This window comes from Panthera uncia (assembly GCF_023721935.1).
Source record: "Panthera uncia isolate 11264 chromosome B2 unlocalized genomic scaffold, Puncia_PCG_1.0 HiC_scaffold_24, whole genome shotgun sequence".
NCBI classification, from domain to species: Eukaryota; Metazoa; Chordata; class Mammalia; order Carnivora; family Felidae; genus Panthera; species Panthera uncia.
The window spans coordinates 8,056,461-8,084,127 of record NW_026057580.1 but is presented as its reverse complement, the minus strand read 5'-3'; the positions used below and the strand labels follow the sequence as shown (position 1 = coordinate 8,084,127).

At 42.0% G+C, this 27,667-nt stretch overlaps 2 protein-coding genes across 2 annotated transcripts in view; both read right to left on the bottom strand.

Moving 5' to 3' along the window:
- RPS10 (ribosomal protein S10) overlaps positions 1 to 27,667 on the bottom strand; it is a 163,322-nt gene that overhangs the window by 47,332 nt on the left and 88,323 nt on the right. The gene's annotated exons all lie outside the window — the stretch shown is intronic.
- The window catches only part of NUDT3 (nudix hydrolase 3), a 125,385-nt gene that overhangs the window by 42,881 nt on the left and 54,837 nt on the right, over positions 1 to 27,667 (bottom strand). The window contains exon 2 of the mRNA XM_049653431.1: positions 17,581 to 17,691. Coding sequence (XP_049509388.1) covers positions 17,581 to 17,691 — 111 coding nt within the window. The remainder of the gene's footprint in view (positions 1 to 17,580; positions 17,692 to 27,667) is intronic.

Below are 27,667 nucleotides of genomic sequence, written 5' to 3'. Positions count from 1 at the left end.
CAGGTTTTGCTAGGCGGCAATAAATAACACAGTTTCTAAAGTCAAAATTGTCCACATAACCAACAAAAGAGTTCACACAAATTTATCTGACGGCAATAACCTTTAGTTCTCAGGCTGATGAACACATCTGATGTCTTCTCATGGATCGCTTCTACTCCGACTCCTCTAAAGATTAACCTAGTCATCTGGAAACAGCAAACTGTCTGAATGATCTCCATGTGAATCATCCCTTTCTCAACCACCTTATCTTCATCAACCATTTTAATTCAAATCTAAACAAATTCAAAGAATAGCAAGATCAGATGGCAAAGCTAAAAATAAGCTGGCATCAAAAACTAAAACAAAAAGCTAACTGAAGCTCTGACGCCGCTGCCACCAGAGATGGCTTTGCTTTCACTTTCTTACACGCAAGGTCAAGACAATACAGAACAGAATTTCTGCAAGTCTAATTTTAACCTTTCTGAGCTTAAATATATTCCTTTAGAATTCCATGGGGGGATTGTGGCTATACTGTTAAGCACTTTAAATACTGACTTTTACAACTGCTTGACGGCTTCACATTTCTGTCCAGACTCTGGAAAAAGTGATGGGGTTGTAAAAAAACAAAGTTTAGATAAAGCAAAATTTCCCATGGGCTTCCTTCTAGTCCCACCTCCCCTCCATCCCCACCCCCACAGGTAATCAGTTTAGTGGTTTTCTTTCCAGACTCCATTCTAGGTATTTACATACATACATACAGATATAAATATACACATATATACACAAACAAATGCTTTAGGACATCTTATTTTAAGTGTATTTATTTATTTAGAGAGAGAGTGTATGCGTGTGAGCAAGGAAGGGGCAGGGGCAGAGAGAGAATCCCAAGCAGGCTCTGTGCTGTCAGCACAAAGCCCAATGGGGGGGGGGGGCATGCCTCAATCTCACAAACTGCGAGATCATGATCTGACCCGAAATCAAGAGTTGGACACTTAACCGACTGAGCCACCCAGGTGCCCCCAGGACATTTTGTTATATATAAATCAACCATACTTGCCATTTCATTTCACTAAATGTCTCTGACAGCGCTCCATGTTAGGGTATGTAGATTTCCTTTATTGTTTTTAAACTGCTGGATGATAATACAAAATATGAATACGCCACAACTGAGATAATCATTCTCCTATTGATGGGCACTTAGATTGTTTCCAGTTTTTGCTATTACACTTTAAAGCTGTAATGAACCTCTTGTGCATGCTTTCTTTGTGCCCATGAATAAGCATTTCTCTACAGATACTTAGAAGCGAAAATGCCGGGCTCAAATATGAACCAAAAGGCACCAGAAGTTAGCTATAAGATTTGGTCAAGGTCTCCAAGCCTGTGGTGAGAGAGGAGGATGAAGAGGTGGGAAAACAGAAAATGACAGCAAAGAAAAAAGTTAGAAAGTCCCTGCCTCCTTTTTTTCCCCATACTTCTTAAGAACCCCCAGTTCACTTTTATTTCTGATATGCGAGGATACCACTGAGAGGCTTACAGTCAACCTGGAAGGCTGATAGGCAAAAACAAAGAAGTTAAAATACACCAGAATGTTACTAGTGGGGAGCAGACAACTTTAAATTTGTTTCTTTTACTTTTCTGTTTTTCAAAATGTCCACATTGAATAAGAATACACAGGAAAACATATTTGAAACTTACATTACAATGGGATGGTGGACAGAGCACCTATGTATCAGCCTGGAAAGTCATGAAAGCTTTCATAAAATGAAGTGACTGCACTGACAACTCAAACAGGCGTGCCCAGGTAGCAAGGGAGCAAGGCAAGCCTTCTCCCTGGAGGGAGTCACGTGCCTTATGTCCGATGTGTGACATGTCCTGAAATGGAAAGCATCTGCAATGACTCGTGTACAGTGTCCCAAACAGTAGAGACATTTTTCAGCTGTTTAATACATGCTGCCTCTTTCGTCATCGTGGACAGAATTCATTTTTTGAAATCTTCACTCATTTGACAGGAGCAAGATACCAGCGTATTTTAACTGGCCTTTATCTGATGACAAGTGAGATGGAATATATATATTTTTCCACTTAACATTTCCTTTCCGCTTCAAAGTGGGAAAGCCCAGGGAAGAACAACTTTGCTTCAATCACTACCTTTCTCTCTTCATTCCATGAGTTTGTAGGTCACTGAGCAGTACTACACATTCAGCAAGGTACCCATGTCCTAGAACCTTCTCAACTATGAACTCTTCTACCAGGCTGTCAAAGCTCTCCACCATCCTATTGCGCTCATGACCTATTCTTCCCATCTACATTACCTGCCATGTTCAGGACACTAGCCCCAACCCTACAGCAGGAGCTTGACAACAGTTACCAATTAAGCTTGAGTAACTAAGCAACTGGGATCTGGAGGACAAAAGGAACTCTCAGGTCATTCAAAATAAAGTTTTTCTACAAGTGCGACTGTCCCCAAGGGCACTGTGGAAATGTGTGAGTGTAGTTGTCATGATGACTGGAGGGCTCAACTGGCAATTAGTAGGAAGGGACTAGAAGTGCTGGATATTCTGCAGTAAGAAGTACGGTCTGTCTCACCCAACAACTCTATACCCTGTGTAACTTTTCAAACTTCTGCCACACGTTTACGTGGGTGGAAACCTGCTTTTAACTATCTGAGCCTAGAATCCAACTGGCAAGGTTGAGAACCACTCCAATCTAAACAAGCATCTGTAAATACAGGAGCACAGGTAGAGAATGGTTAACCATATTGGCACACAAGCACACGCCGTGTATCATGCCTACGGCCTCATCGACGCACACAATCAAGAACACCTACAGGCCAGAAATCTACACAGAAGCAATACAAGCCCCCCTACCCAGTTCTTCGGTCATATTTCCTAACTTATTTTACCATATCTATGCCTCAAAGTGGTCCCCAAATGGGATAAAGAAGGGTACATTAGGTATACTGTCCCTAATGTAAGTCAAACCATAACCCAGGTTTACAAGAAAAGTGATCCCTCCCTGCTGGTGCCAAAACTTCCTCTTTAATACTGTCTTGTAATTTACCACCAAACCAACCCAGATACAATCCCTAAAGAACCCCAATTAGCACCAAAGGCTAATTCTACTCCTAAGAGCACCCCTCCCTAAAATCAATGGGTTCACATTAAATAGCTTAGAATATTATGAGCCTAACAATTTTGGCTAATACCTTTCTTGAAAGTATCAATGACACAAAAATATTCATGTTATTTATAATATGATAATGCAAATAATGTTACTAGAAAACAGTAACAAGATTATCAGTACAATGTTATTGAGTAAAAGAGATACAAATACAAGGGAAAAACCTTGTAATGTTAAATCTGAAGTGGAAATATTAAGATGAAATCATGATTTTTCTTGTTTTTTTTTTTTTTAAATATTTATTTTGGGGACAGTGCAAGTAGGGGAATGGCAAGAGAGGGGGCCAGAGGATCAGAAGCAGACTCTGCACTGACAGCACAGAGCCTGATGCAGGGCTTGAATTCACAAACTGTGAGATCGTGACCTGAGACAAAGTCGGATGCTCAACCGACTGAGCCACCCATGTGGCCCACGATTCTTCTTTTTTACTGTGCTATTACTGTATATTAAAAAGGCCTAGGAGCAATGACATTCCAGTATCAGTAAGCACACCAGGCACCAACCTTGGTTTCTAAATAACATTTGCCACTAAAGGAAACTCTGGAGAAATAGCTGACAACAGGTTTGGGACAGGAAGATTCAAGGTGTGCTTGGAATAACTTTACTGCATTACAGAGCAAGGAAGTACTCAAAGAATGAAAAGGTTATGTCAAAAGTACACATGGGGCACCTGGGTGGTTCGTTGGCTGAGCATCGGACTTTGGCTCAGGTCACGATCTCACAGTTTCTGGGTTCAAGCCCTGCATTGGGCTCTGTGCTGACAGCTCAGAGCCTGGAGCCTGTTTTGGATTCTGTGTCTCCTTCTCTCTCTGCCCCTTCCCTGCTCACACTCTGTCTCTCTTTCTCTCTCAAAAAATAAACATTAAAAAAATTTTTTTTGTTTAAGTAGGCTACCTGAAAGGATATACACTGGCCAAATTTAAGACAAAGAGAATAAAGCCTGTAACTGACTGTAATACAATGAAAAAAAAAAAAATTAAGATCCATGAGCCCAGAGGGGTATTTAAAATAAGCAGAAAAAGGGGTGCCTGCGTGGCTCAGTCAGTTATGCACCTGACTCTTGATTTCAGCTCAGGTCATGATCTCATGGTTTGTGAGGTCAAGCCTCTTGTTGGGCTCTGTGCTGACAGCAAGGCACCTGCTTGGGATTCTCTCCCTCTCTCTCTGCCCCTCACTCTCAAAAATAAACGAACTTTAAAATAAGAAGAAAAAAATGGGAAGGCAGGAGGCATAAAAGGGGAAGAGCTTTTTCTTACAGAAGAATTCAGCTAATTAAAAAAATTTTTAGAAAATCGTTTTATTTCAGTCTCTATTGAAAGGATCTTGGGGTGCCTCAGTGGCTCAGTTGGTTAAGCGTCCAACTTTGGCTCAGGTCATGATCTCGCTGTTTGTGGGTTCGAGCCCTGAGGTGGGCTCTATGCTGAAAGCTTGGAGCCTGGAGCCTGCTTCAGATTCTGTGCCTCCCTCTCTCTCTGCCCCTCCCCTGCTCACTCTCACTCACACACACACACACACACTCTCTCTCTCTCTCTCTCTCTCTCTCTCTCCCCACTCAGAAACAAATAAAATGTTAAAGAAAAAAAAGAAAGAAAGAAAGAAAGAAAGAAAGAAAGAAAGAAAGAAAGAGAAAGAAAGGCTCTATATATGGTAAGGATCATCAGTAGAGACTAAAACTGCTAGGTGAAAGATTGCTGGGAGACAGGATATTCATACAGTGTGGATATTCATACTCAATAGATTGCTAACCAATTCTGCTACATAGACAGAAATGCACTTCTACAAGGGAGAGATCTGTCAGTAATGATCTGATGGAACATTTTATCACTAATGACAAGGCAACCTGACATTAGGTGCCTCCTGACATTAAATATTAGGAAGCACATGGCATCACCTACTACGATGTGCAGCAACCTATCAAAAAATGTCTATGCTACATCTAATCAAGCCTCTAGTCCTGTGCTGCCCAATACAGTGGCCATTTATCCACCTGCAGCCATGCAGCTAAGCAGCACTTGAAATGCAGATAGTGTGACTAAAGAAATGAATTTACAGTTTTGATTTTAATTAATTTAAATAGCCATATATGGCTAGTGGCTACAGTACTGGACCGTATATACACAGAACTTCAGAATGTTCTACTGGACAGCACTGCTCTAAACTAAGTTGCCAGAAATACAGCGGATAAGGAAGCAAGTTAAAGGACACCAAGAAGAAACAATCAAACAAAACCAGAATGTGAGACATTCTATTAGACAACTACCCTGGGCTCTTTTTTAAAAAGTCAGTATCATGGGGCATGGGGCAATGGAAAAGCTGGGATCATGATTCTGTGATAAAATAGCCTTAAAAAAAACCATACAATCAATTGTAACATGTGAACCTAGATTAGGTCCTGGTGAGGAAACAGAGCCAACAGATATTTCATGATAACCAGGGACACATGAATATGGAGTATTAAACAACAGTATGGGGAGCACCTGGGTGGCTCAGTCAGTTACGCGTCAGACTTCGGCTCAGGCCATGATCTCATGGTACATGAGTTCGAACCCTGCGTTGGGCTCCGTGCTGACACCACGGAGCCTGGAGCCTGCTTCGGATTCTGTGTCTCCCTCTTTCTCTGGCCCTCCCCAGTTTGTGCTCTGTCTCTCAAAAATAAATAAACGTTGAAAAAAATTGTAATGACGTTATGGAATTACGAATTTTCTTAAGTGTGACAATGGTATGTGGTGATGTAGGGAACTGGCTTCATTCTAAAAAGATGCATGCTAAAGAACAGAATTTAGAGGTGACCTGGCATTATACTTGTAACTTCTTTTTAAATGGCAGAGCCAAGGGGCGCCTGGGTGGCTCAGTTGGTTAAGCGGCTGACTTCGGCTCAGATCATGATCTCGCGGTCCGTGAGTTCGAGCCCCGCGTCGGGCTCTGTGCTGACAGCTCAGAACCTGGAGCCTGTTTCAGATTCTGTGTCTCCCTCTCTCTCTGACCCTCCCCCGTTCATGCTCTGTCTCTCTCTGTCTCAAAAATAAATAAACGTTAAAAAAAATTTAAAAGAAAAATAAATAAGTAAATAAATGGCAGAGCCAAGAAAGTACATATAGAGATAAGGCAAATCTGCAAAAAGCTAACAGATATTACATCCAGAAGAAGGTATACAGCGTTTGTTTTGCTATTTAAAAATTTTTCTTAGGGGCACCTGGGTGGCTCAGTCGGTTAAGCGTCCGACTTCGGCTCAGGTCACGATCTCGCTGTCCGTGGGTTCGAGCCCCGCGTCGGGCTCTGCGCTGACTGCTCAGAGCCTGGAGCCTGTTTCAGATTCTGTGTCTCCCTCTCTCTCTGACCCTCCCCCGTTCATGCTCTGTCTCTCTCTGTCTCAAAAATAAATAAATGTAAAAAAAAAAAACTTAAAAAAAATTTTTTTTCTTATATTTGAAAATTTTGAGGATTCAAATGTTGGGGAAAATACAGCCAGCCATGGTATTATGTTAATATACTGTCTTCTTTGCACCTTCTGGATTTTCGTTCTTCTAGGAACATACATACACACACACATATACACACATATATATTTTTTAAGACAGAGAGAGTCTGTGCACACACACACACACACACACACACACACACACACACACCACGTGTGAGTGGGGGAGGAGCAGAGGGAGAGAGAGAGAATCTTAAGCAGGCTCCATGCTCAGCGTGGAGCTTGACCCAGGGCTCGACCCCACAACCCTGGGATCATGACCTAAATGGTTATCAAGAGTCGGGCGCTCAACCGACTGAGCCACTCCGGCGCCCCTGTGAATTATTTTTATAATCAGAAAAATGGTGAGCTATCATAAGTCACCAGCTTAACCAAGTGATCAAACTGGCTATGCTAAAAACTTCACTAAGTGCTACAAGGAGGACAGAAAAGCCCTCAGATTAAGAGCACCGTTCAGATTATACTGTTTCTATTTTTAAGTTTTAAAAACTTTGCAAACTACCCTAATGGAAATTCCAGTCAGAAGCACTTGTATATTTAAACTTTTGGCTCACTAACACAAGCGTGTTATAAACGTGTTGAGTACCACTTTTCATAAAGCGGCGAGTATCCAGTATTCGTGCAAAAGCCAAAATGACAGTCACTAAAAATTGTCAATCATTTTAAGGTGGACTCTCGAAGTAATCATGGAAGAAACCCAAGAGAAGCCATTTGGTAACAGTGGAGAGATGCCCGCCCACGAAAGAAGAGAGAGGCCTCCTTGCTCTAGGGCCAGAGTTGAATTACACTCTCGGCCACGTGAGCACAGGAGCAAAAGCTGAGCACGAGGATTAGCACAGCGCGCCCCAGCCAGGCCCTTCACTGGAGGCGGTGTCTGTGCCAAGGTCTCCTTTCATCCCTGAACTGTAACTGAGAAGAAAGGCCCTTTCCAAGTTCTCAGCTGCCAGAAACAGGAGATTCAATACGGATTTACTTAAGGGCCTTTGCCAGCGATCTGTGGGATTCATTCTGTCCTCTCACATAAAACAGCCTCACACGGGCTTCCACGCTAAAACACGGTATGCTTTCAACACGGTGTGCTTTCTCTGTTCGTTTTCTTTTCTTTTTTTTTTAAAATGTTTTATTTATTTTTGAGACAGAGAGAGACAGAGCATGAGCAGGGGAGGGGCAGAGAGAGAGGGAAACACAGAATCCGAAGCAGGCTCCAGGCTCTGAGCTGTCAGCACAGAGCCCGACGCGGGGCTTGAGCTCACAAACCGTGAGATCATGACCTGAGCCGAAGTCGGACACTTAACCGACTGAGCCACCCAGGCGCCCCTCTCTGTTCGTTTTCTATATTCGAAATTAGTTTCTCTAAGGAAAAGCTCTTCTTTCACTGTGCTTTTGTATATTTGCCTTCTTAGGAGGTCAGAATAAAGACGCTTCCACACGCAAAAATGTATATCCCTGTTAGGCAAACCACAGGCTTTCCTGAAATTTTTGATCACTGAACCACATTTCCTATTAAATTCTTTAAAAGGAATTAAGTATCAAAATAAGATGTTTTAAGAGACATGATGATTCTTGCATTTTATAATGCTGTGCCCAAATGAGCTAAAAATATCTTCTTTCCAAGTAAAAATAAAAACTCGGTAGTACTTACAGAAACACAATCTGTCTTAAGGAAAGTGGAATCCACCACATCGTTGTACGTCATAGTCTCCTCCTCGAGATCTGAATATAGTTGGCACATAATAAGCACTTACGGCTATTTGCTGCCCAACTTATTTTGAAAAAGTTCAAATATATAGAAAAATTCTTTGCCTACTTTTGTACCTATTTTTAAGAGAAATCTGTAGGTGCACACAGCCATACATGTACCTTATTATTAATAACTCATATTCGGGGCGCCTGGGTGGCGCAGTCGGTTAAGCGTCCGACTTCAGCCAGGTCACGATCTCGCGGTCCGTGAGTTCGAGCCCCGCGTCAGGCTCTGGGCTGATGGCTCGGAGCCTGGAGCCTGTTTCCGATTCTGTGTCTCCCTCTCTCTCTGCCCCTCCCCCGTTCATGCTCTGTCTCTCTCTGTCCCAACCAAAAAAAAAAAAAAAAAAAAAAAAATTAAAAACGGTTAAAAAAAAAAATTAAAAAAAAAAAATAACTCATATTCATGTAATTTGAAATTTCTTAAACACTAAATCATGGAAATTCAGAGCACAGTATCTAAATAAAACCTGCTGTTCAACAAATTAGGGTGATTTATGGTCTCTCTTGACTTACAGAAATTTACAGCTGTATGTATTTTCTCATATTAACATTTCTATTAAACAGTGAAAAGTACTGCTAAGGTTCAAAACCTTTATTTGCTTTCATCTATCATTTAGGAGACTGCAAAGTAAAGCTGTCTTTTTCAAAGAGGGTGGAGCTTATCACTTCACAGTTGAAAATAATGTAAAAATCTGAAACACACCTCATTCACCTCATGAACACATCCTTTGGTTGTTTTTCAATTATGGGCCTTTTCGTATTACTACTGTTATTGTCTTAATCCATAGGCACAGGCACGTATTATTTTGATTAACATTCTGGAAACAATTTTTAAAAATTAGTTGCCTATATTGAAAGACCAGGAACCCTCACATGAGAATCTAGCTTTCAAGCTTCTCTTGAAACGTCAGAACCACACTGGGTCCTGACTGCCACATGACAGCTAATGGCCAGGCCTGGGCAGGCACCGCCTCCTGACCAGGGCAGGCTCCCCCCACATTGTTAGAGCTACATCTACTGTCAGCTGCTTGTCCACTTCCCTACGAGCTTATGACCTCTGAGGTTCCCTGGTCTGTAGTAGGACTTCCCCACCTTTCACCTACCATGTTAAACCGATTAAAAATATTCTTAAGATACTGTGATATAGATTTTGTGATCAAAGTTTGGGATTTAAAGAGAATCATGTCATTTCTCTAATAAATTCTGTGATACCCTATATCCCCATCTTCCATTCCCAACTGTTCAGGTTGGGGCCAAAAAATAAAGATGAAAATACAAGACAGTCACACAGAGCCTTCACGTTTTTCTCCACTCCGAATAGAGTCAAACACTTACGACCTAAAGAAAAAAAAAAAAAGGTTGACAAAATAGTATTTTAAATTATTCCCAAGTAGGTATAGGCTTTTTAAAAATTGTTTCCAAAATGTTAACAAGAGACATGAAATACTACTTCCCTGTTAGAGACAGTTCTGAGATTCCATATGGAGACTTCCAGTTGCTATGACACACATATTAGAGAGTACAACCATTGTTTTGCAGGGACAGGGAACACACAGTACAAGAAGTGGGATAAGAGGATATGGATTTTTTTTTTTCCATTTTAGAGCGAGTACATGAGGAGGGGAGAAGGGCAGAGGAAGAGAGAGAATCTTTTTTTTTAGTGTTTATTTAGTTATCTTGAGAGAGAGAGAGAAAGACAGTGAGCAGGGGCAGGCAGAGAGAGGGAGACAGAGGATCCCAAGCAGGCTCCTTGCTGTCAGCACAGAACCCAATGCAGGGCTCAAACTCATAAATTGTGAGATCATGACCTGAGCAGAAATCAAGAGTCTGACACTCAGATGAGCCACCCAGGCGCCCCAAGAGAGAGAGAGAATCTTAAGCAGACTCCACACTCAGTGCGGAACCCTATGTGAGGCTCAGTCTCACAGTGGTGAAATCATGATCTGAGCCGAAATCAAGAGTCAAATGTTTACTTGACTGAACTACCCGGGCACCCTGAGATGATATAGATTTTTCTTTCTTTTTTTAATGCTTTCTTTATTTTTGAGAGAGAGAGAGGGGGACAGAGGATCTGAAGCGGGCTCTGTGCTGACAGCAGTGAGCCCGTTACAGGGCTCAAACTCACAAACCCTGAGATTATAACCTGAGCCCAAGGTCAGACACCCAACCAACTGAGCCACCCAGTCACCCTGATACAGATTTTTGAAAGGATACAAGAGATTTTGATGGGATGATGTAAGATCAGTAAGGCTGGAGATAACCAGAGAGCACCTGGGCACTCCTGAGACGACCATGATCCTTGATACTATGTTACAGCACCTGGCTGCTCAAAAAAAACTTTCCTAAATGAAGGTGAATTAAGTCAAACATGTGGTGAAAGTTTTACTTTTTGTACAGTGTATTAAAAACTTACGAAAGGACAGCAAGAGGTACAGGGAAGTAGAAGACATCACTAACTAATCTACAGAAATTTCCAAGATGGCAAGTTTATACCGCAAAGCAACAGGTGGTAAGAGCCAGAGTAGCAGGGAAGTGTGATATTAGGATTCAAGTGAGGAAGTGAGAGAACAAGCTACATTTTTTTTAAAAGCTGTGTCTATGTCACAGATCAATTATCAGGCTGCCTACAAATACTTTATAGTTGGTGTGCTGGAAATGGTGCTGAGGATATGGGCCCTGTCCAGACGAGAAGCAGCAGATAAAAGGAGCTGGAATCTGGCCACCTATTGTCAAGTGTCATCACTGACTACGTCTCTCTAGAGGCAGAAGGTACCCATCTCTGTCATCCTTGAAGAGGAGGCAGTTGAAAGTATGCACGTATTTTTCTCTCGATTCTGTTTTCAGATGTTCTTTACATTTGTGATAACGCTCTTGGTTCGCCTGAGGTGAGAACGGGGGATATAACGAAGACAGAACAGTTTCAGATCCAGTTTCTCTCTTTTCTCCCTGTCAGCTCAAAGTTTTACCTTTCCTTTTGAATTAGCAAGAAAGAATAGCTCTGAAAACTACACAAAGAGGTGCTTTTCTTTTCATTACAGAGGGTGTCACATGGCTGGCTCACACAAGCCTTTGCTGCCCTGGGCTAGAGATGCACTGTTTCCAAGGCCCCTGCTTGGCCCTGGGAGAAAGCCTCATCCTTCTCACCCTTTGACGGGTCACTGTAATAGGATTCTGACTATAAGCAGCTAAAAAATGGATGCCAGTTTCCAAAAGGGAATATTTTATCCCGTTAGATGTGACTGCTAATGTTTCAAGTGCTACAGATTTATCGGTCTCTGAAATTCAGCCAATATGCTGAAATTTTTAAGCCGGGTTAAACAAACCTTCTGAACAGGTTGAGTCTAATGGTACATTGGCCCGGCGACGCCACGCCAGACTTAATAATTTCACTCCATTCATGTTTATATAGAAAATTCTTCCAGTAATAACATATATGTGTGTTCCATGGAAAAAACTTGATAATCTATGAGCTAACCCAGAGAACCGCCATGAGCATTTTGGTAGAGCTTCTTTCAAGGAGCATAGAATTAGAGGAGGATGCGTGCTGAGACTAGATGCTCTGGACTGTAAGACTGGTAAGGCTGGAGATAACCAGAGAGCACCTGTGCACTCCTGAGACAACCATGATCCTTGATATCAGGGTGTTATCGCACCTGGTTGTACCTTGAGCACACTTAGCTGGGCACAATGTGTTCGGACAAAATACTTAATCTCACTCAACCTGTTTTTTCTCACCTGTAAAACGTAGACAGTAACAGCCCCCAGCTCAGAGAGTCCGGAGAGAATTCGATGAGGCAACATTTGCAAAATGCTTAGAACAGAGCTTGGCACGTAGTGTGCAACCAGTGTTATTCATTTTTTCCACACAAATAGACACACACATTTCTTTTCCACTGAATGGTTTTATGTCACAAATCCTGTTTTTGAGTCTGCTTTGACCACTTAGGAATGTGTCACAAACATTTTCCTGTGTTAGTAAATATTTTTTTTTACTACATACACAGGATCCTCCCGGCAAAGCTGCTGCAGGTGTTCTGAAGCACCAGCCGCCATGCTTTTATAGCACATGATCTGGACACTCTGAGAGCAGAGAGAAATAAGAAATCAGCAACTGATGCAAAGTTGAGGCAAACGTCTTCAAAATAGCCAGAAGCCGATGATGTCACCCGGCAGCTGTGCCCACAGGTCACCTCTGTCGGGAAGGCCGAGTGTGGCGCACAGAGGAGGGAAAACACAGAAGGTGGTAAGCAGAAGCCAGGACACTGAGAGAGATTAGGAAGGCATCATCCCCGTGGAAGACGGGGGCTGGGCCACAGGTGAGGTGACCAGGCTCCTTGAGCTACACTGCACTCCCACTGTCACTCCACCCACCGTGAGCGAGGCCCTCCTGTGCACTGTGACCCAAGTTTCCAGTTCTGCACAGCCTGTAGGCACAGTTCTGAGACACCTGTAGGCATGTTTGCTCCTGGCAACCCAAAAAGGGCCTACCTCATATTTATGTGGCTGCTCTAGGGGTCACGTCACCAATGGAAACATTTATTTTGTGAAGCACTTGCTATGTGTTAATAAGCACTGCAGACTGAACAGTGAGCAAAAGAGAATAGCGTCTGACTACAGACAATGTGAAGTCTAGCACAGGACACAATTAAGCAAGCAGTACCAATGATAAGCACTACAACGCTAGGAAGCATGGACTGCAATGGAAACACACAGCAAGAAGACTGAGTCTGCAGGGAGGAATCACAAAGGCTTGATGGAGGAAGGAGCCTGCAGGCTGAAGGACAAAGTTAGCCACGTGTGCCGGATACTGCAAAGTGCTCACTCAACACCCATTCCCACCCAACGTGGACTCCACGACACCAGGCTTTTGAAGCTACCCTCTTTTTTTTTTTTTTTAAGTTTATTTATTTATAAAGAGAGAGAGCGAGAGAGAGAGGGAGGGAGAGGGAGAGGGAGAGAGAGAGAAAAAGCAAACATGAGCAGGGGATAGGGAGGGAGAGAAGGGGAGATAGAGAATCCCAAGCAGATTCCTCCATACCACCAGCGCAGAGCCCAACGTGGGACTCAAATCCATGAACTGCGAGATCATGCCTAAGCCAAAACTAAGAGTCCAATGCTTAACCAACGGAGCCACCAAGGCACCCCAAAGTTATACCTTGACAGAACAACAGTGGTCTGGATCAGCATTTCCTATCAGGCCACCCAAGAGTCTTGGTCTCACTTAACAGGAAGGGCCTGGTTTCTTTGGTGGGTAAACATCTTTCTTTCTTTTTCTTTTTCTTAATGATTATTTATTTTTGAGACAGAGTGAGCGAGCACAAGCAGCGGAGGGGGAGAGAGAGAGAGAATCCCAAGCAGGCTCTGCAGCAGGGCCTGATCTCATGAATTGTGAGATCATGACCTGAGCAGAAATCAACAATTAACCAACTGAACCACCCTATCCTGGTGCAATGCTGAAAATATTTAGAATGAAATAAAGAAATGTTTAAGGGAAAGGCTCCTGGGTGGCTCAGTCAGTTAAGCCTCCAACTTTGGTTCAGGTCATGATCTCACGGTTCGTGGGTTTGAGCCCCACGTCCGGCTCTGTGCTGACAGCTCAGAACCTGGAGCCTCCTTCGGATTCTGTGTCTCCCTCTCTCCCTGTCCCTCCCCTGCTTATGCTGTCTGTCTCTCTCTCTCTTTCTCTCTCTCTCAAAAGTAAACATTAAAAAAATTTTTTTAATTAAAAAAATGTTTAAGGGAATCAAAACCATAATATATTTCTTTTTTTTATTTAAAAAACATTTTTTTTTAACATTTATTTATTTTTGAGAGAGCTCGAACTCAACGAATCGCGAGATCATGACCTAGGCCAAAGTCGGACGCTTAACTGACTGAGCCACCCAGGCACCTCAAAACCATAATATATTTCTATGTTAAGAAGATGACCAGGGAATCTTGATTTAAGGTCAGATGATGATCTTATGGTTCATGGGATCAAGCCTTCATCGGACGCTGGGATTAGAGGGCGGAGCCTGATTGGGATTCTCTCTCTCTCAAAATAAATAAATAAACTTAAGAAAACAAAGAACAAAAAACAAAGGAAACCAGGCATATTTTATGATTTTGTAATATGTAAAAGAATCTGGCCTAGGGCGCCTGGCTGGCTCAGTTTAGAGCATGCGACCCTCGATCTTGTGGTTGTAAGTTTGAGCCCCAGTTGGGCGTAGAGATTATAAAAAAAAAAAAAAACTTGGCCTATTAGATTGTAACCACAGTTTTGAAAGTATAATTGAATAATTTCTTTCTGACTTGTGTTTTTAAGTTGAAAATCTTAGTAAGTTTACATATATTATGGGAATATTTAAAGAATTTAAGACTCACCTAGTTTGTAAGTTTAATGTATGAGATTCACAGGACTTCAGTTGAAGAGCTTCATCAGGACTTTATTTTATTTTTTAATTTTTTAATGTTTATTTATTTTTGAGAGAGACAGAGTGTGACAAGGGGAGGGGCAGAGAGAGAGGGAGACAAAGAATCCGAAATAGGCTCCAGGTTCTGAGCTGTCAGCACAGAACCCAACATGGGCCTTGAACTCACGAACCGTGAGATCATGACCTGAGCTGAAGTTGGATGCCCAAATGACTGAGCCACCCAGGCACCCCAGGGTTTTATTTTTTTAAATCAGATAACTGAAGTTCTTTAGAAAGCAATAAAATACATTTAGCTGTATAAAACCAATTTGAAACATCTGAAGGTCTTCAATTAACTGGTCTAAATATTATCTAAAAGTGACTAGTAAAATCTTCTATGTTTATCTAGAGAACAGAGCTGTGAGCATTATGAAAAAAAAAAAAAAAACAACAAAGTTTTTGAATGTGTACTTTTACAAAAGTCATAACATTTTGAAACCTAAATAAGCTCCCTGAATAGCGATTTCTGCTTACAAAAGCTACCTTTCAAGGGCAATTAAAAAAAAAAAAAATCTATCTATATCCTCTCTGATTCCAAGTCTTGTACTCTGTTGACGGATGTGGAATTGGAAAAACCATCCCTTCTATTTTGATAGAAGCCACTGAAATGTTTGTTTTCGTAATGACATATTTCACTAATGTTTACTGTCTGTGCAAACATTTGATTTATTCGGTACCGTATTCTAAAGTTGCAAGCAGCTCCCATTCTTTATCTCTCAATAATGCTAGAATAAAGTATATAGTGTGGCAGGACTCTCCTTTGACGGGAGGGGGAAAATCTGCTCAGAGTCAAGCAGGGCTTAATTTCAAGCTCAGGACCCCACCCGGACAGGAGGGAGGGGGATCCTGAACATATGAGGACACGATTCATTTCGGTGCTGCGCCACTACCTTCTCAAATCACAAGCATTCTGCCTCCTCCTTCACCACAGCCTCCCTCTCACCAACTCAGGCGCGTGGGATGGCATTTTCCAGGAAACAAAGGTGAGCGGGGTGCCCTACACCCTTTCTTGCCCCTCACTGCATCTCTCCTAGTTCTCTCCATCTTCGCTGCATGTGTATAGTCAGGGATGACTCAACTGTAACTCTCAAAATCAAACAACAGTAACAGCAATATAAGTTCTCCAGAGACAGACGCCAATCCCAACGTGCTCCACAATGGTACAGCTGTCAGATTCCCCCCATGACTCCTAAAACCAAGTAGCAAGTTTTGCAAAGTTTCTGAACCTTTTCCTTTCTCTCTGTTCTAGAACCCTCTATTTCAGGTCTTCCAACCACCTTTCTTAATCCACAACTGCCACAGAACCTCTTTCAAACATCACTTTTGCTTTACGTGTCTTAGAACCTACAGGAGCCAAGTGGATCTGAATTAAGAGTGTGCAGCTTAGGTCCACCAACTGGTCCTGCCACTTACTTAAACAGTCAAGCCTCTGAGATCTTCCAAGGACCAGGCAAAGATGTGCAGCCCTGCGGCATGGGAGGGCAGAGTACAGAATCACATCTGCCCCTCCAGGCCACCCTGCCCCTGTGCATTCCCCATTATCCCAGGTCTGATAAGAAAGGGGGACTCTTCAGGACTTTTACTGTTCCATCCATTACTCCATCTGTCATGGAAGCATGTATTCATTACTTTCCATTTACCTACCTGTGTACGAGGCACAGGAAGGGAGGATTTAAACTTTAAAACATACTCTTTGCTCCCAGAGATTATAGTCTAGTTATGGACACCAGATATATGATAAAAGGAGAGGCACACGAGCCAACACAAGTCTGCAGGAGTTTCAGAGCAAGCAAGGAACTCCTTGAGTATTCCAAGAGTCAGTCAGTCTCAGAGGACTTCAGCAAGGGCTGAACAGCGAAGAACTGTAGGAGTTAGACTCATTCTTAGTGCGATTTTATATGTCCTTAGAATCAGTTTTAAATTCCCTCTGGAACAAAGAAATAGATCTAAAAAGCACCAACCATGTGGCCAGGGCAAGTAAACGAGGGTGATAAAACACACCACCAAGTTAGGAATCTTAAGTGAAATCATGTAAGCAGAGCACAGCAGGCTATGGAGGAATGTTAGTCAGTTCCTTCCTCCCGGCTTTGAACTGCAATCTCTTTCTTAGTTTCCTCAAAGTAAGGGAACTAGGGGTCCAAGACTTTACTTCTTCCGACTACTTATTCTAGAGTATCTAGTAAGATATACTGGGCATAGCCCAGGAATTCAGTACATATATGCTGAATGTCATGTGACTAAATAACAAAGAAGATGCTATTATCTAATGGCACCATTAATAACATCTTCTGGCTAACAGAACTGCTGCGTTAACCACTGTTCTAAGGCCAGGACTCAGGAAGCACAGGAAAATAAGGGCCACCACCTCCTCATCTAAAGGTTAATGAGAATGAGCCATTTATATCAATACTGCCTGCTCCTCTGATTTCTTAGGGCTGATAAACTATTTGTTCTTGATCTTCTGCCACAGGTGACAGAGGCGATGCTGAAAGAGCTCCATGGGAAATCACAAAAACTGTCTGGAATAATTAGATACAGTCACTACTATGAGTGCACAGAGTGCTGGATAAACATGACCACGTCACAACCCGATCACCCCTGTCATCAAGGAAGCACAGGGTAACTGTTAAATGCCTTCCTTCTGGGATCAGGAGTATGTCTAGTCAGTGGGTGGTGATAAAGAACTACACAGACGTGACAGATGCAGGATTACAAGGTACTGCCGTGCCCTTTGTTCTCAACGCTCACCTCCTCACAGACTTCACGGACTGCCGCCACACTTGGCTCCTCCTCGGGCTCCATGCCTCCCCCAGGGACAATCCATCGGTCTGGATGGCGACTACTGCTCACGAGTAGCACCTGAAAGTCACAGAGGTTACATGGGCAGTTAAAAACAAAAAAAAAGACACGTTTGTACAAACTCAGACTCTTAAACACCACCAAAGTCTAAGTACCTAAGCCTATTTTTTGTTTAGATCTCTCCAGGTCACTGCTGGTAAGGTAGCTTTTATTTCTACTGGAAAAAGCAGACAATCCGCCTTGTAAAAGCAGAAGGGCATGTGAACCAGTGGCCATTACCTCTACCTTCCCCTCAGGCCTATCTATCCTCTTCTTAGCTCCTTTCTCTAAAGCCCTTTGAACACAGAGCTGACAAGGACTGGGGGCAGGGAGGGGGGGGGTGGAAAGTCACTGATGAGCCTGTGAGCGCTGTGAAGGGCTGGCCAGAAGGAGAGCAGTCCTTAGCCCTGGTTGGCACCACAGTCCCAACACTTTCCCTCCCAGGTCCTCACTCCCGTGTGTCCCAGCTCCTGGCCCATCACCACCCCAAGCTCTAAGTGTGTCCTGAGAACCCAACTCCCTCATCTACAGGTCAAGTTGAAAAACCTCATCAGGCTTGCAGCTGAGAGAAAACTGGATACTTTTTACGAAAAAATTTTAAGAAATGAGAAAACCAACCAAACACACACACAAAATACGGATACAGACTATAGTATTATTAATTCAAAATTAACTGCATTCTAATCATGGCTGAAATAAAATCTAGGATTTCCCCAGCTCCTGGACTCCTCCTTTGGAGGTAGAACTGGGTTGGCATTACTTCTAAAACTAAAGGAATCCTCTATTGCTCCCTAAACCATCACTTTCTGATGATGTCTTTTGAGTGTCCAGCCCTAATCCCAACACACTCCCCCTTGAACTTCACTTCCACTCTGCAGTCATTCTTGTTGCCTGAAAGCAAACACTGCGTCCTCTGGAGCCCTTACAGATTCCACCTCTGACTTCCGGTGACTTACCTTTTAGTAAGGTAAGTCATCTTTCAGTCATCTCCCCTTTCTCCCTTGACGTTTCTGCAACTACCTGGGCCCCTGGAAATGCTACCTTTTTCTCCATCCTTAATCCCTTTTCTGCATGTCATGATACAGTCCCCTGGTGCTCCTCTACAAAATCTGTGATCTGCTGACTCAGAGGGGGTCTGGAGTTAAAAAGAAAATCCATGAATCCATACATAGTCACCAAAATATAGCCCATGGATGGAGAAAATAATGCCTTTAAATTTACAAGTACTATTTCATTTGTTAAGTGTACTTAGGTTCTGCTTTGCATAATGCAGAGTAATTTAAGATAATATGAAACCCACAGTTTTTGGGTGATGTGTATAAATGTATAATCTAAGGGAGGTTAAAGTAAAATGTGGAGGTTCTATGAAATTTTGTGGGTGTTTGTTTAATGTTTATTTTTGAGAGAGAGAGTGAGAGGGCACAAGCCAGGGAGGGGAGGACAGAGGATCCGAAGTGGGTTCTTCTCTGACAGTAGAGTGCCCAATGTGGGGCTCAGACTCATGAACCACAAGATCATGACCCGAGCCGAAGTTGGACACTTAACCAACTAAGCCACCCAGGCACCCGCCCCCGAAATTTTGTTTTTAAAATAAGAGTCCTCATTGTACACCCACCAGCAATAAATCTGAGATGCCTGGCTGGCTTAGTCGGTAGAATGTGTGACTCTTGACCTTGGGGTCATGTGTTTGAGCCTCACACTGGGGATGGAGTTTACTTAAAAAAGTAATTAAAAAAATAAAAAATAAATAAAATAGCAATAAATCTTCATGACCTTGAATTTGGCAAGATATGCCAATTCACATGACACACCAAGAGTATGAACAACAACTAAAACTAGATAAGTTGGACTTCATCAAAATTAGAATCTTCTGTGCATCAAAGGTCATTATCAAGAATGTGAAAAAACGACTTACAGAATGGGAGGAAATATTTGCAAATCATCTATCTGATCAGGGTCTGGTATCCAAAATAAAAATACATAAAAATACAAAAACTCTTACAACAATAACAAAAAGACATTTCTCCAAAGAAGCAGCATTCCTCCAAAGAAGATCTACAAATAGCCATGAAGCGCACAAAAAGAAGCTCAACACCATTAGTCACTAGGAAAGTGCAAAGTAAAACTACCATGAGATGCCACTTCACACCCACAAGAATGGCTATAATTTTTAAAAATAACAAGAACTGGCAAGGATGTAGAAAAATCGGAACCCTCAAACATTGGGTAAGAATGTAAAATAGTTCAGGCACTGTGGAAAGTTTGGTGGTTCCTGAAAAGTTAAATAAAAAATTACCATGTGACTTAGTAATTCTACTCCTAGGTATACACCCAAAAGAACTGAAAACAGGCACTCAAATACTTACACACAAATATTCACAGCAGCATTATTTACTCTAGCCAAAAAGTAGAAACAACTTAAATGCCGATCAGTGAATGGATAACAAAATGTGGCATTCACACACATAGGAATATTATTCTGCCATTAAAAAAGAATGAAGTACTGTGTGGATGAACTTTCAAAATATCAGGCGAAGTAAAAGCCAGGCTCAAAAGTCACATACTGTAAGATTCCGCTGATGTGAAATATACAGAATAGGTAAATCAAGAGAGAGGAGAGAAAGCAAACTGGTGGTTGCCAGGGACTGGGGGAAGGGAAGAATGGAGAGCAGGATTTTATTTTGGGGTGACCATAGTATTTTGAAACTATACAAAGTTTGCTAAATGCCACTGAATTAGTGGTACGGAATGCCACTGACTCGTTCACTTTTAAATGGTTAATGTCATGTTATGTGAACTTCATCTCAATAAAATAAAACTGGTTTTAAGATCACAGTAACTTTTCAAAAGCTAAATTTAGGAGTCAGTGCCACTACTTTTTTCCTCAGAGCCTATATTCCAGGGGAGTAGCCTTCCAAGAAGTGATCCTTAGTTTTACATCATATTAAATTATAAAGCTGAAATAATACACTATTTCCGTAAAAGAAAAGGGCAAGGGTGCTTGGGTAGCTCAATTTGTTAGCCATCCGATTCTTGGTTTTGGCTGAGGTCATGATCTCACGTGTGTGGGTTCGAGCCCTGCATCCAGCTCTGTGCTGACAGTGGGAACCCTGCTTGGGATTCTTTCTTTCTCTCCCTCTCTCTCTCTCTCCCTCTCTCTCTCTGTCCCTCCCCCACTCATGTTCTCTCTTCTCTTGATCTCTCAAGAAAAAAAAAAGGGGGGAGGGAGTCACTGCCACACTCCTCCCATCTTGTGATAATTGTGGCAAATCTTATATTTTTAAAAATTCCTTCTCAAAATAAAAATAAGCCCAAACGCAATCATGTTTGTTAAAAGTTTTTTTTTATAATGTTTTTTTTAAATTTTTTTTTTAACGTTTATTTATTTTTGAGACAGAGAGAGACAGAGCATGAACGGGGGAGGGTCAGAGAGAGGGAGACACAGAATCTGAAACAGGCTCCAGGCTCTGAGCTGTCAGCACAGAGCCCGACGCGGGGCTCGAACTCACGGACCGTGAGATCATGACCTGAGCTGAAGTCGGCCGCTTAACCGACTGAGCCACCCAGGCGCCCCAAAGAGTTTTTTTTAAAAAGTCCTCCCGAGACTCTCTGGATATTGGCATTTAAATCATACCAATCCAATCTGCAAGGAAAACTCAAGAAAGGGTAGAAAATGGGTTAATCTTTCAAGGATTTGTTATATAAAGAACATGTAGTCTTTCTTCCTAGAATTCTCCCACTTGTTGGCAAAGTGTTACGTAGCCATTCTGAACCTAAGCATTTGCTTAAAAGGCTGACTAGGGCCATTCAATTAGGTTACAGTCCAAATGAAAGAACTTCATGGGGACAATACTAAAGCTAAAGCAAAGGAAACCTCTAACATAAAGTATAATTTCATTTCTAAATTTCAATCAATGTGAAATATTAATTAGTAAATCTTGCAAGTGTTACTACTTTGCACATTCAAAGCAGGCCTACATGAGGTCAGACTATGTATAATACAGACATTGGGAAAAATAAGCCTCATTACTTAGTCGTCACACTTCAAAGCAAACACCATTACCAGTAAACAGTTCTCCTAAGTTTCCTTGACAACCTACTGAAAAACAAAACATCTTTCCTTTAGCCAGAGGCTTTACTCCTTCCTATCTTATAAAACACTAAGTGGTGTTTCTGGTCAGTAAATTTCGATTCTGAAGCTTGATTTTTAAATATAAAATTATCAGAAAAGAAATCAAATGGCAAAGCTCCTAAATCTGAAAACGACATACTAAGGAAAACAACCACAGAATTTGTTATTTATTCAACAAACATTCATTCAGCATCGTTATAAACTAGGAATGGCGGTTGCAAAGATGAAAACCCCTGCAATTTTAAGGCAGATCAAAGTAGGGGACTGGACAACCAGGTATTAATTAGACCTTTCATGAAACTCTTATCGCCAAGACAGGTGATATCAGTGCAGAGATGGCTAAATGTGCCCACAGAACACACCCACCCACATATGAACATGATGCAGCTAGCCCTACAGAGCAGGGAGAAATCAACAGTGGGGCTGGGACAAGTTGTTATCCACATGGACACAGAGGACAATCATTATATTGATTAGGGACACAGGTATACAATGAAAGACTAAAGAAATCTGTGGGAATAATAAACCTGACAGGGAAAGATTTCTATAATGGACTTAAGCTTGGAACAGTAATGTTTTATTTTTTAAGGTTTCTTAAATTGCTTTAATAATGCTTAATCCAGGGACACCTAGGTGGCTCAGTCCATTAAGTGTCCCAACTCTTGGTTTCGGTTTGGGTCATGATTTCACAGCTTCGTGGGTCGGAGCCCCAAGTTGAGCTCTGCACTGGCAGCTTGGGGCCTGCTTGGGATATAGTGTGTGTGTGTATGTGTGTGTGTGTGTGTGTGTGTGTGTGTGTGTGTGTCTCTCTCTCTCTCTCTCTCTCTCTCTTTCTGCCCCCTCCCCAACAGTACTGTCTCCGTCTCTCTCAAAATAAATAAATAAACTTTTAAAAAAGTAATGCTTAATACAACTTCTCAAAAGAATATAAAAGAAAGCCCCTTACCCAGGAAAGGAGTATCTAGTGGAGAGAGGGAAGAAAAAAAAAGAGTAGTAATACAGGGTGAGGAGTGCTTTGGTTGAGGTATGCACAGGATACCCCAAAGACACTGAAAAGAAACACCTAATCTAGGCTGGGGGGAGGACAGTAGAGAGATGGCAAGGGAATGCTTCTTAAAAGAAGTGACCTGAGTTAAATTCAAGCTCAAGAAGGACATTGATTCAACAAAAATCAGAAGCCTACTGTGTGCCCACGTGTTTGGGACACAAAGCAAGATAGATACAATCCCAGCTCTTGAGAAATTTGAAGTCCAGTGGATAGGACAGACCAGAAGTCAGGTAACTATACTTCAGGGCCTGTGGCAGGGACCATCATGCTCACCAGATATTTTATGTTCTTGTCGATGGTATTCCAAGCCCTCCTGCTATTAGGTGGGGCCATCTGACTAGTTCTGGCTAATGAAATGTGAGCAGAAGGGACACATGTCACTTCTGGGCTGAGGCAGGGAGAAGCCCATCCAGCTTCTCCCTTCCTCTGTCCCAGTGCCCAGGAGCACAGTGAGTTCTAGCTGGTGTAGCTATAAGCCAGGGCCTCTAAATGGAAGGGTTCCTATGTAGAGCAGAGCCTCTGACAACCCAAGACTGAGTGGCATCGTAACAAGGAATACAATTGTGCTGTGTTAAAACAATGAGATTTCAGGGTAAATTTGTTACTGCAGCATAACCTAATCAATCCTGATTAACAGTGTGAGAGGTCAGTGAAATGTCTAAGGATCCGTTCTGTTGACTGCCTCAGACCCAAGCCTTAAGCACAGAGCTTGACCCATATTAGTGGCCAATAAAAGTTTAATGAGCAAATGAAAGAATGGACCAAAGGCTGAATGAACAAACAAGTGCTTGAAAAAAGGGGCACGGAAAGCATCCAGAAGGGGTTACTTAGGGAGGTTGAACAAAAAGGCAAGGGTCTAATTATAAAGAGTTTGGATTGAAACCTAAAGGCAATGGGTAAGTCAGGAAGTTGTTTAAGCAAAGAAATAACACAACCCAATTTGTTTTTGTGTTTAATTTTTAAGAGTTTATTTAAACAAAAACTAATTTCTTCTGGGCAGCGCCAAACCAGAAGTAGCCAGGAGCGTTCCTCCCAATTTGGGTTTTAGAAAGGTCACTCTTACTTGAGCTGGAGGTGGGCAAGCTTGGAAGCAGAATAGGTCTCTGCACTGAATTCAGGTTGAGAAAGGATGAGGACAGACGTGGGAGTGGGAAGGGAGTTACAGGTTCTCAGATAAACAGAAAGAAGCATCCAGAGGACCAAGTGATTGATAGCTACGGGCTGGGTCAAAGGAGGAACTGCCCTCCAAGGAAAATGAGAAAAAAGTATCAGTGGAGGAGGGAACCATAGGAAGCTATCCTGTGAACACTTGAATTGAGAGTATAATGAGATATCTAATGAGTATTTTCAGTGGACCAGCATATAAATGTGGGACTGGAGCTGAGAAGAGGGAAAAAGAGATTTGGGGGGAAAAATGGTCTTAGACTCTTCCAACCAGGAGGAGACTAACACAAGACAGAATATGTATCTTTGCAAAGTTCTAGCTAGAGGAGCTATCCCTGTTCTCCCTACCTGTCCACTACCCTTGGTATCAGATAAGTTTCCATTTCCCTCACCAAGAGCATCATGGAGGTAAATATATTTCAGGTATAATTCTGGAAATATTTTCCTCAAAAAATGAGAATATCTACAGTAACGATCTACATCACGGGAAATTCTGATAGGTAAGCTATAGATCTCGGACATATTACCAACTTCCAGAAAACTACATTCAGTAATATATATAACATGGTCTCATTTCCAACAATGCAATGCCTCCTACATTCAACAGACCCCTCAGCATTGCTGTTACTGCCAGAGAGCTGTGTGGATATTCCCGACAGTCCAAGGGCTACACACTATGAACTCTGTGATACACCCTGCAAACTGCTTCTACAGACAAACCCTTTCTAATCATTTCTATGCTCCTTCTTAAAAATAAGACCAAAATAGGGGCGCCTGGGTGGCTCAGTCGGTTAAGCATCTGACTTCGGCTCAGGTCATGATCTCATGGTCGTGAGTTCAAGCCTTGCATTGAGCTCTGTGCTCAGCGCAGATCCTCTGTCTCCCTCCCTTTGCCCCTCCCTTGCTCGCGTGCTGTCTCTCTTAAAAATAAATGAAACATTAAAAAAGAAGTTGTATTTAAAAAAGAAAAAGAAGGGGCATCTCAGTGGCGCAGTCAGTTAAACGACTGACTCTCGATCTTGGCTCAGGTCATGATCTCGCAGTTCATGAGTTCAAGCCCTGCTTTGGACCGTGTGCTGATGGTGCAGAGCCTGCTTGGGATTCTGTCTCTCCTTCTCTCTGCCCCTCCCCTGCTTGTGCATGTGCACATGCGCTTGCTCTCTCTCTCTCAAAAATAAATAAACTTAAAAAAAAATTTTTTAAATACAAATTAAAAAAAGAAAAATAAGACCGAAATAATAATGAATAATTGTCTGCAGTTGCTTAGATTCCAGAAAACAGAATATTTAAAAAAATTTTTTTAGCATTTATTTATGAGAGAGAGAGACAGAGACTGCAAGTGGGCGAGGGGCAGAGAGAGAGGGCAGAAGCAGGCTCCAGGCTCGGAGCTGTCAGCACAGAGCCCGTGGCGGGGCTCAAACTCACCAACCACCAGTTCATGACCTAAACCGAATTCAGAAGTTTAACTCACTGAGTTACCCAGGTGCCCTGAAAACAGGATATTTTAAAGAACAGCCACCACAAGTTCCTGTGCACAGGACCCCATAAAGATATTTAAAAGGTAAGTAAAGATGAGCAAGCAAGATAAATCAATAAATTATCACAGGACCAAGCATTAGTAGGATCAGTTCCTAGAGTTCTGAAGCCATTTTACCCTTCGATTTTTTTTTTCCTACACAGGAGCTCAAAATACTAACATAAGGAACAAGCAGACATAAACAGTCAGTTTACAAAATGCCTTATAAACATCCCTTCACTTTATCTAGCTAATCAGGCTGTTTATTTAATGAAAGGAAGTTCCCTGTCTAGTACAAAGAACTACCACACTGCTGTGAACAGATATTCTGCCAGTTTAACTTTGGAAGTAACAAGGTATTTTAAGAACAATATGAAAAAGTGGTCAGAGACACAAACTAGCCTACACAGCATTCTTAAGTATAAGTCCCAGGGTACAGAGTGTAATACTAGACTTCGAAGTCAGATTGCCCCCGGCTCTGCCCGGTCTTCCTCAATTAATGTCCAAATGTTAAGATAACCACATACAGCACTTTATATTGCCTGGTATTCGATGACTGTTTTATTTTTTATTTTTTTAATAAGCCTAAAGAAACCAATAAACTTGGCTATATTTGCAGGTTATAGGAAAAGACAAAGACTAAAAGTTGCTGGATCACACTATTTCAACATAACTTACTGGAATGTCCCAGGCTATTTCTGTAAACCTTAACCCACTCCCACAAGCCTTGTATATACTGAAAGAAAACAGACCAATCCCGGGAGAAAATAAATAACAACAGCAGGTAGTATTTATTCAGTGCTCATTTTGGGCCAGGTGCTGGCTTTTTACATAATCTATTTTTACTATACTATTCCTAATTTTCAAACAACCATACAAGCTGGGTATTATTCAATACTCGCCATTATAAACAATGAGGAAACTAAGCCTGAAGATGATTTGGTGATGTGGCAAAGGGCACATAAAAGATCAGTGCTGAGCCAGGATTCAAAAGTTTCCAGGTCTGACTCTGACCACCGGGCCACTTGAGAGCCTGTCACACCCATGACGTATCAAGTCCTACATGAAAAACCCTCTGAAAGCTTAACTACCACTGGATAAAAGGTACAACATGACTTTCTCCAGGCCAGGTAGAAGGAAAAGATGGAGAAGGTAATCTGATACTGAATCCAAAGATTTGGGCCAATTTTCAAAATTCTCTGAGCAGAGACTATTTATTTGCTTATTACATCTTTCCTGGCCAGAGCTGTCTTCTACATAGAGGGGGACTGTGAGCTCCTCTAGATTGTGCAACTTCTGTAACCTCCTTTTGTGGAAGTGTTTATTAATAAATATTAAAAATGGCTACTAATTTGCAACATGAGTCTCTTATTTTTCACATTTGTTTAGATACTACCATAGTTTAAGTAATTCCTTACTTAAACATTTATTCCATAAACAACGGTTGGTTCAGTCATTATTTGCTTCTAAGTGAAGTGAGGCATGGAGGAAGGGCAGTGTGTGTGAAGGGAAGGCAGAGATGTGTAAAAATATATAAAGCTTACCCCTGATCTCTCTCACGCAAGGACTGGTATGTACACTGTGGCCCATGGGCCAAATCCATCAGTTTTTGTATGGCCCATGACCTAAGTAAGAACGGTCTTTACATTTTCAAAAGTTTGAAAAAAATCAAAAGAAGAATATTTGGGAACATGGATTTACATGAAATTCAAGTTACAGTATCCTTAAATAAAGCTTATTGGAACACAGCCATGCTCGTTCATTACCTACAGCCTATGGCTGCTTTCAAGCTACAAGGGTAAAGCTGAACAGTTTTGATAAAGAACATGTCCCCACAAAGCCAAAAATATTTTCTATCTGGTCCCTTACAGGAAAAAGTTTGTCAACCTTGGATCTAATGAAGGGCCCAAGTAGCTCCAACATCATGTCAGCAAGGAGTATGAGAGAGGAGAAAAGGCTCTGAGAGGGTCCCAGGACACTTCTCTAGAAGGAACGTGTGAAAGGGGCCTAGAGGAGGGCTTTCCCGAGCTCAGTAAGGAGAGGCGCTCCAGACAGGGGCACTGCAACTGCAAAGGCACCGATGCTCCAACAGTGTATTTTATCCAGGGAACACTGAGCAATTCGAGTAGTTTGATAA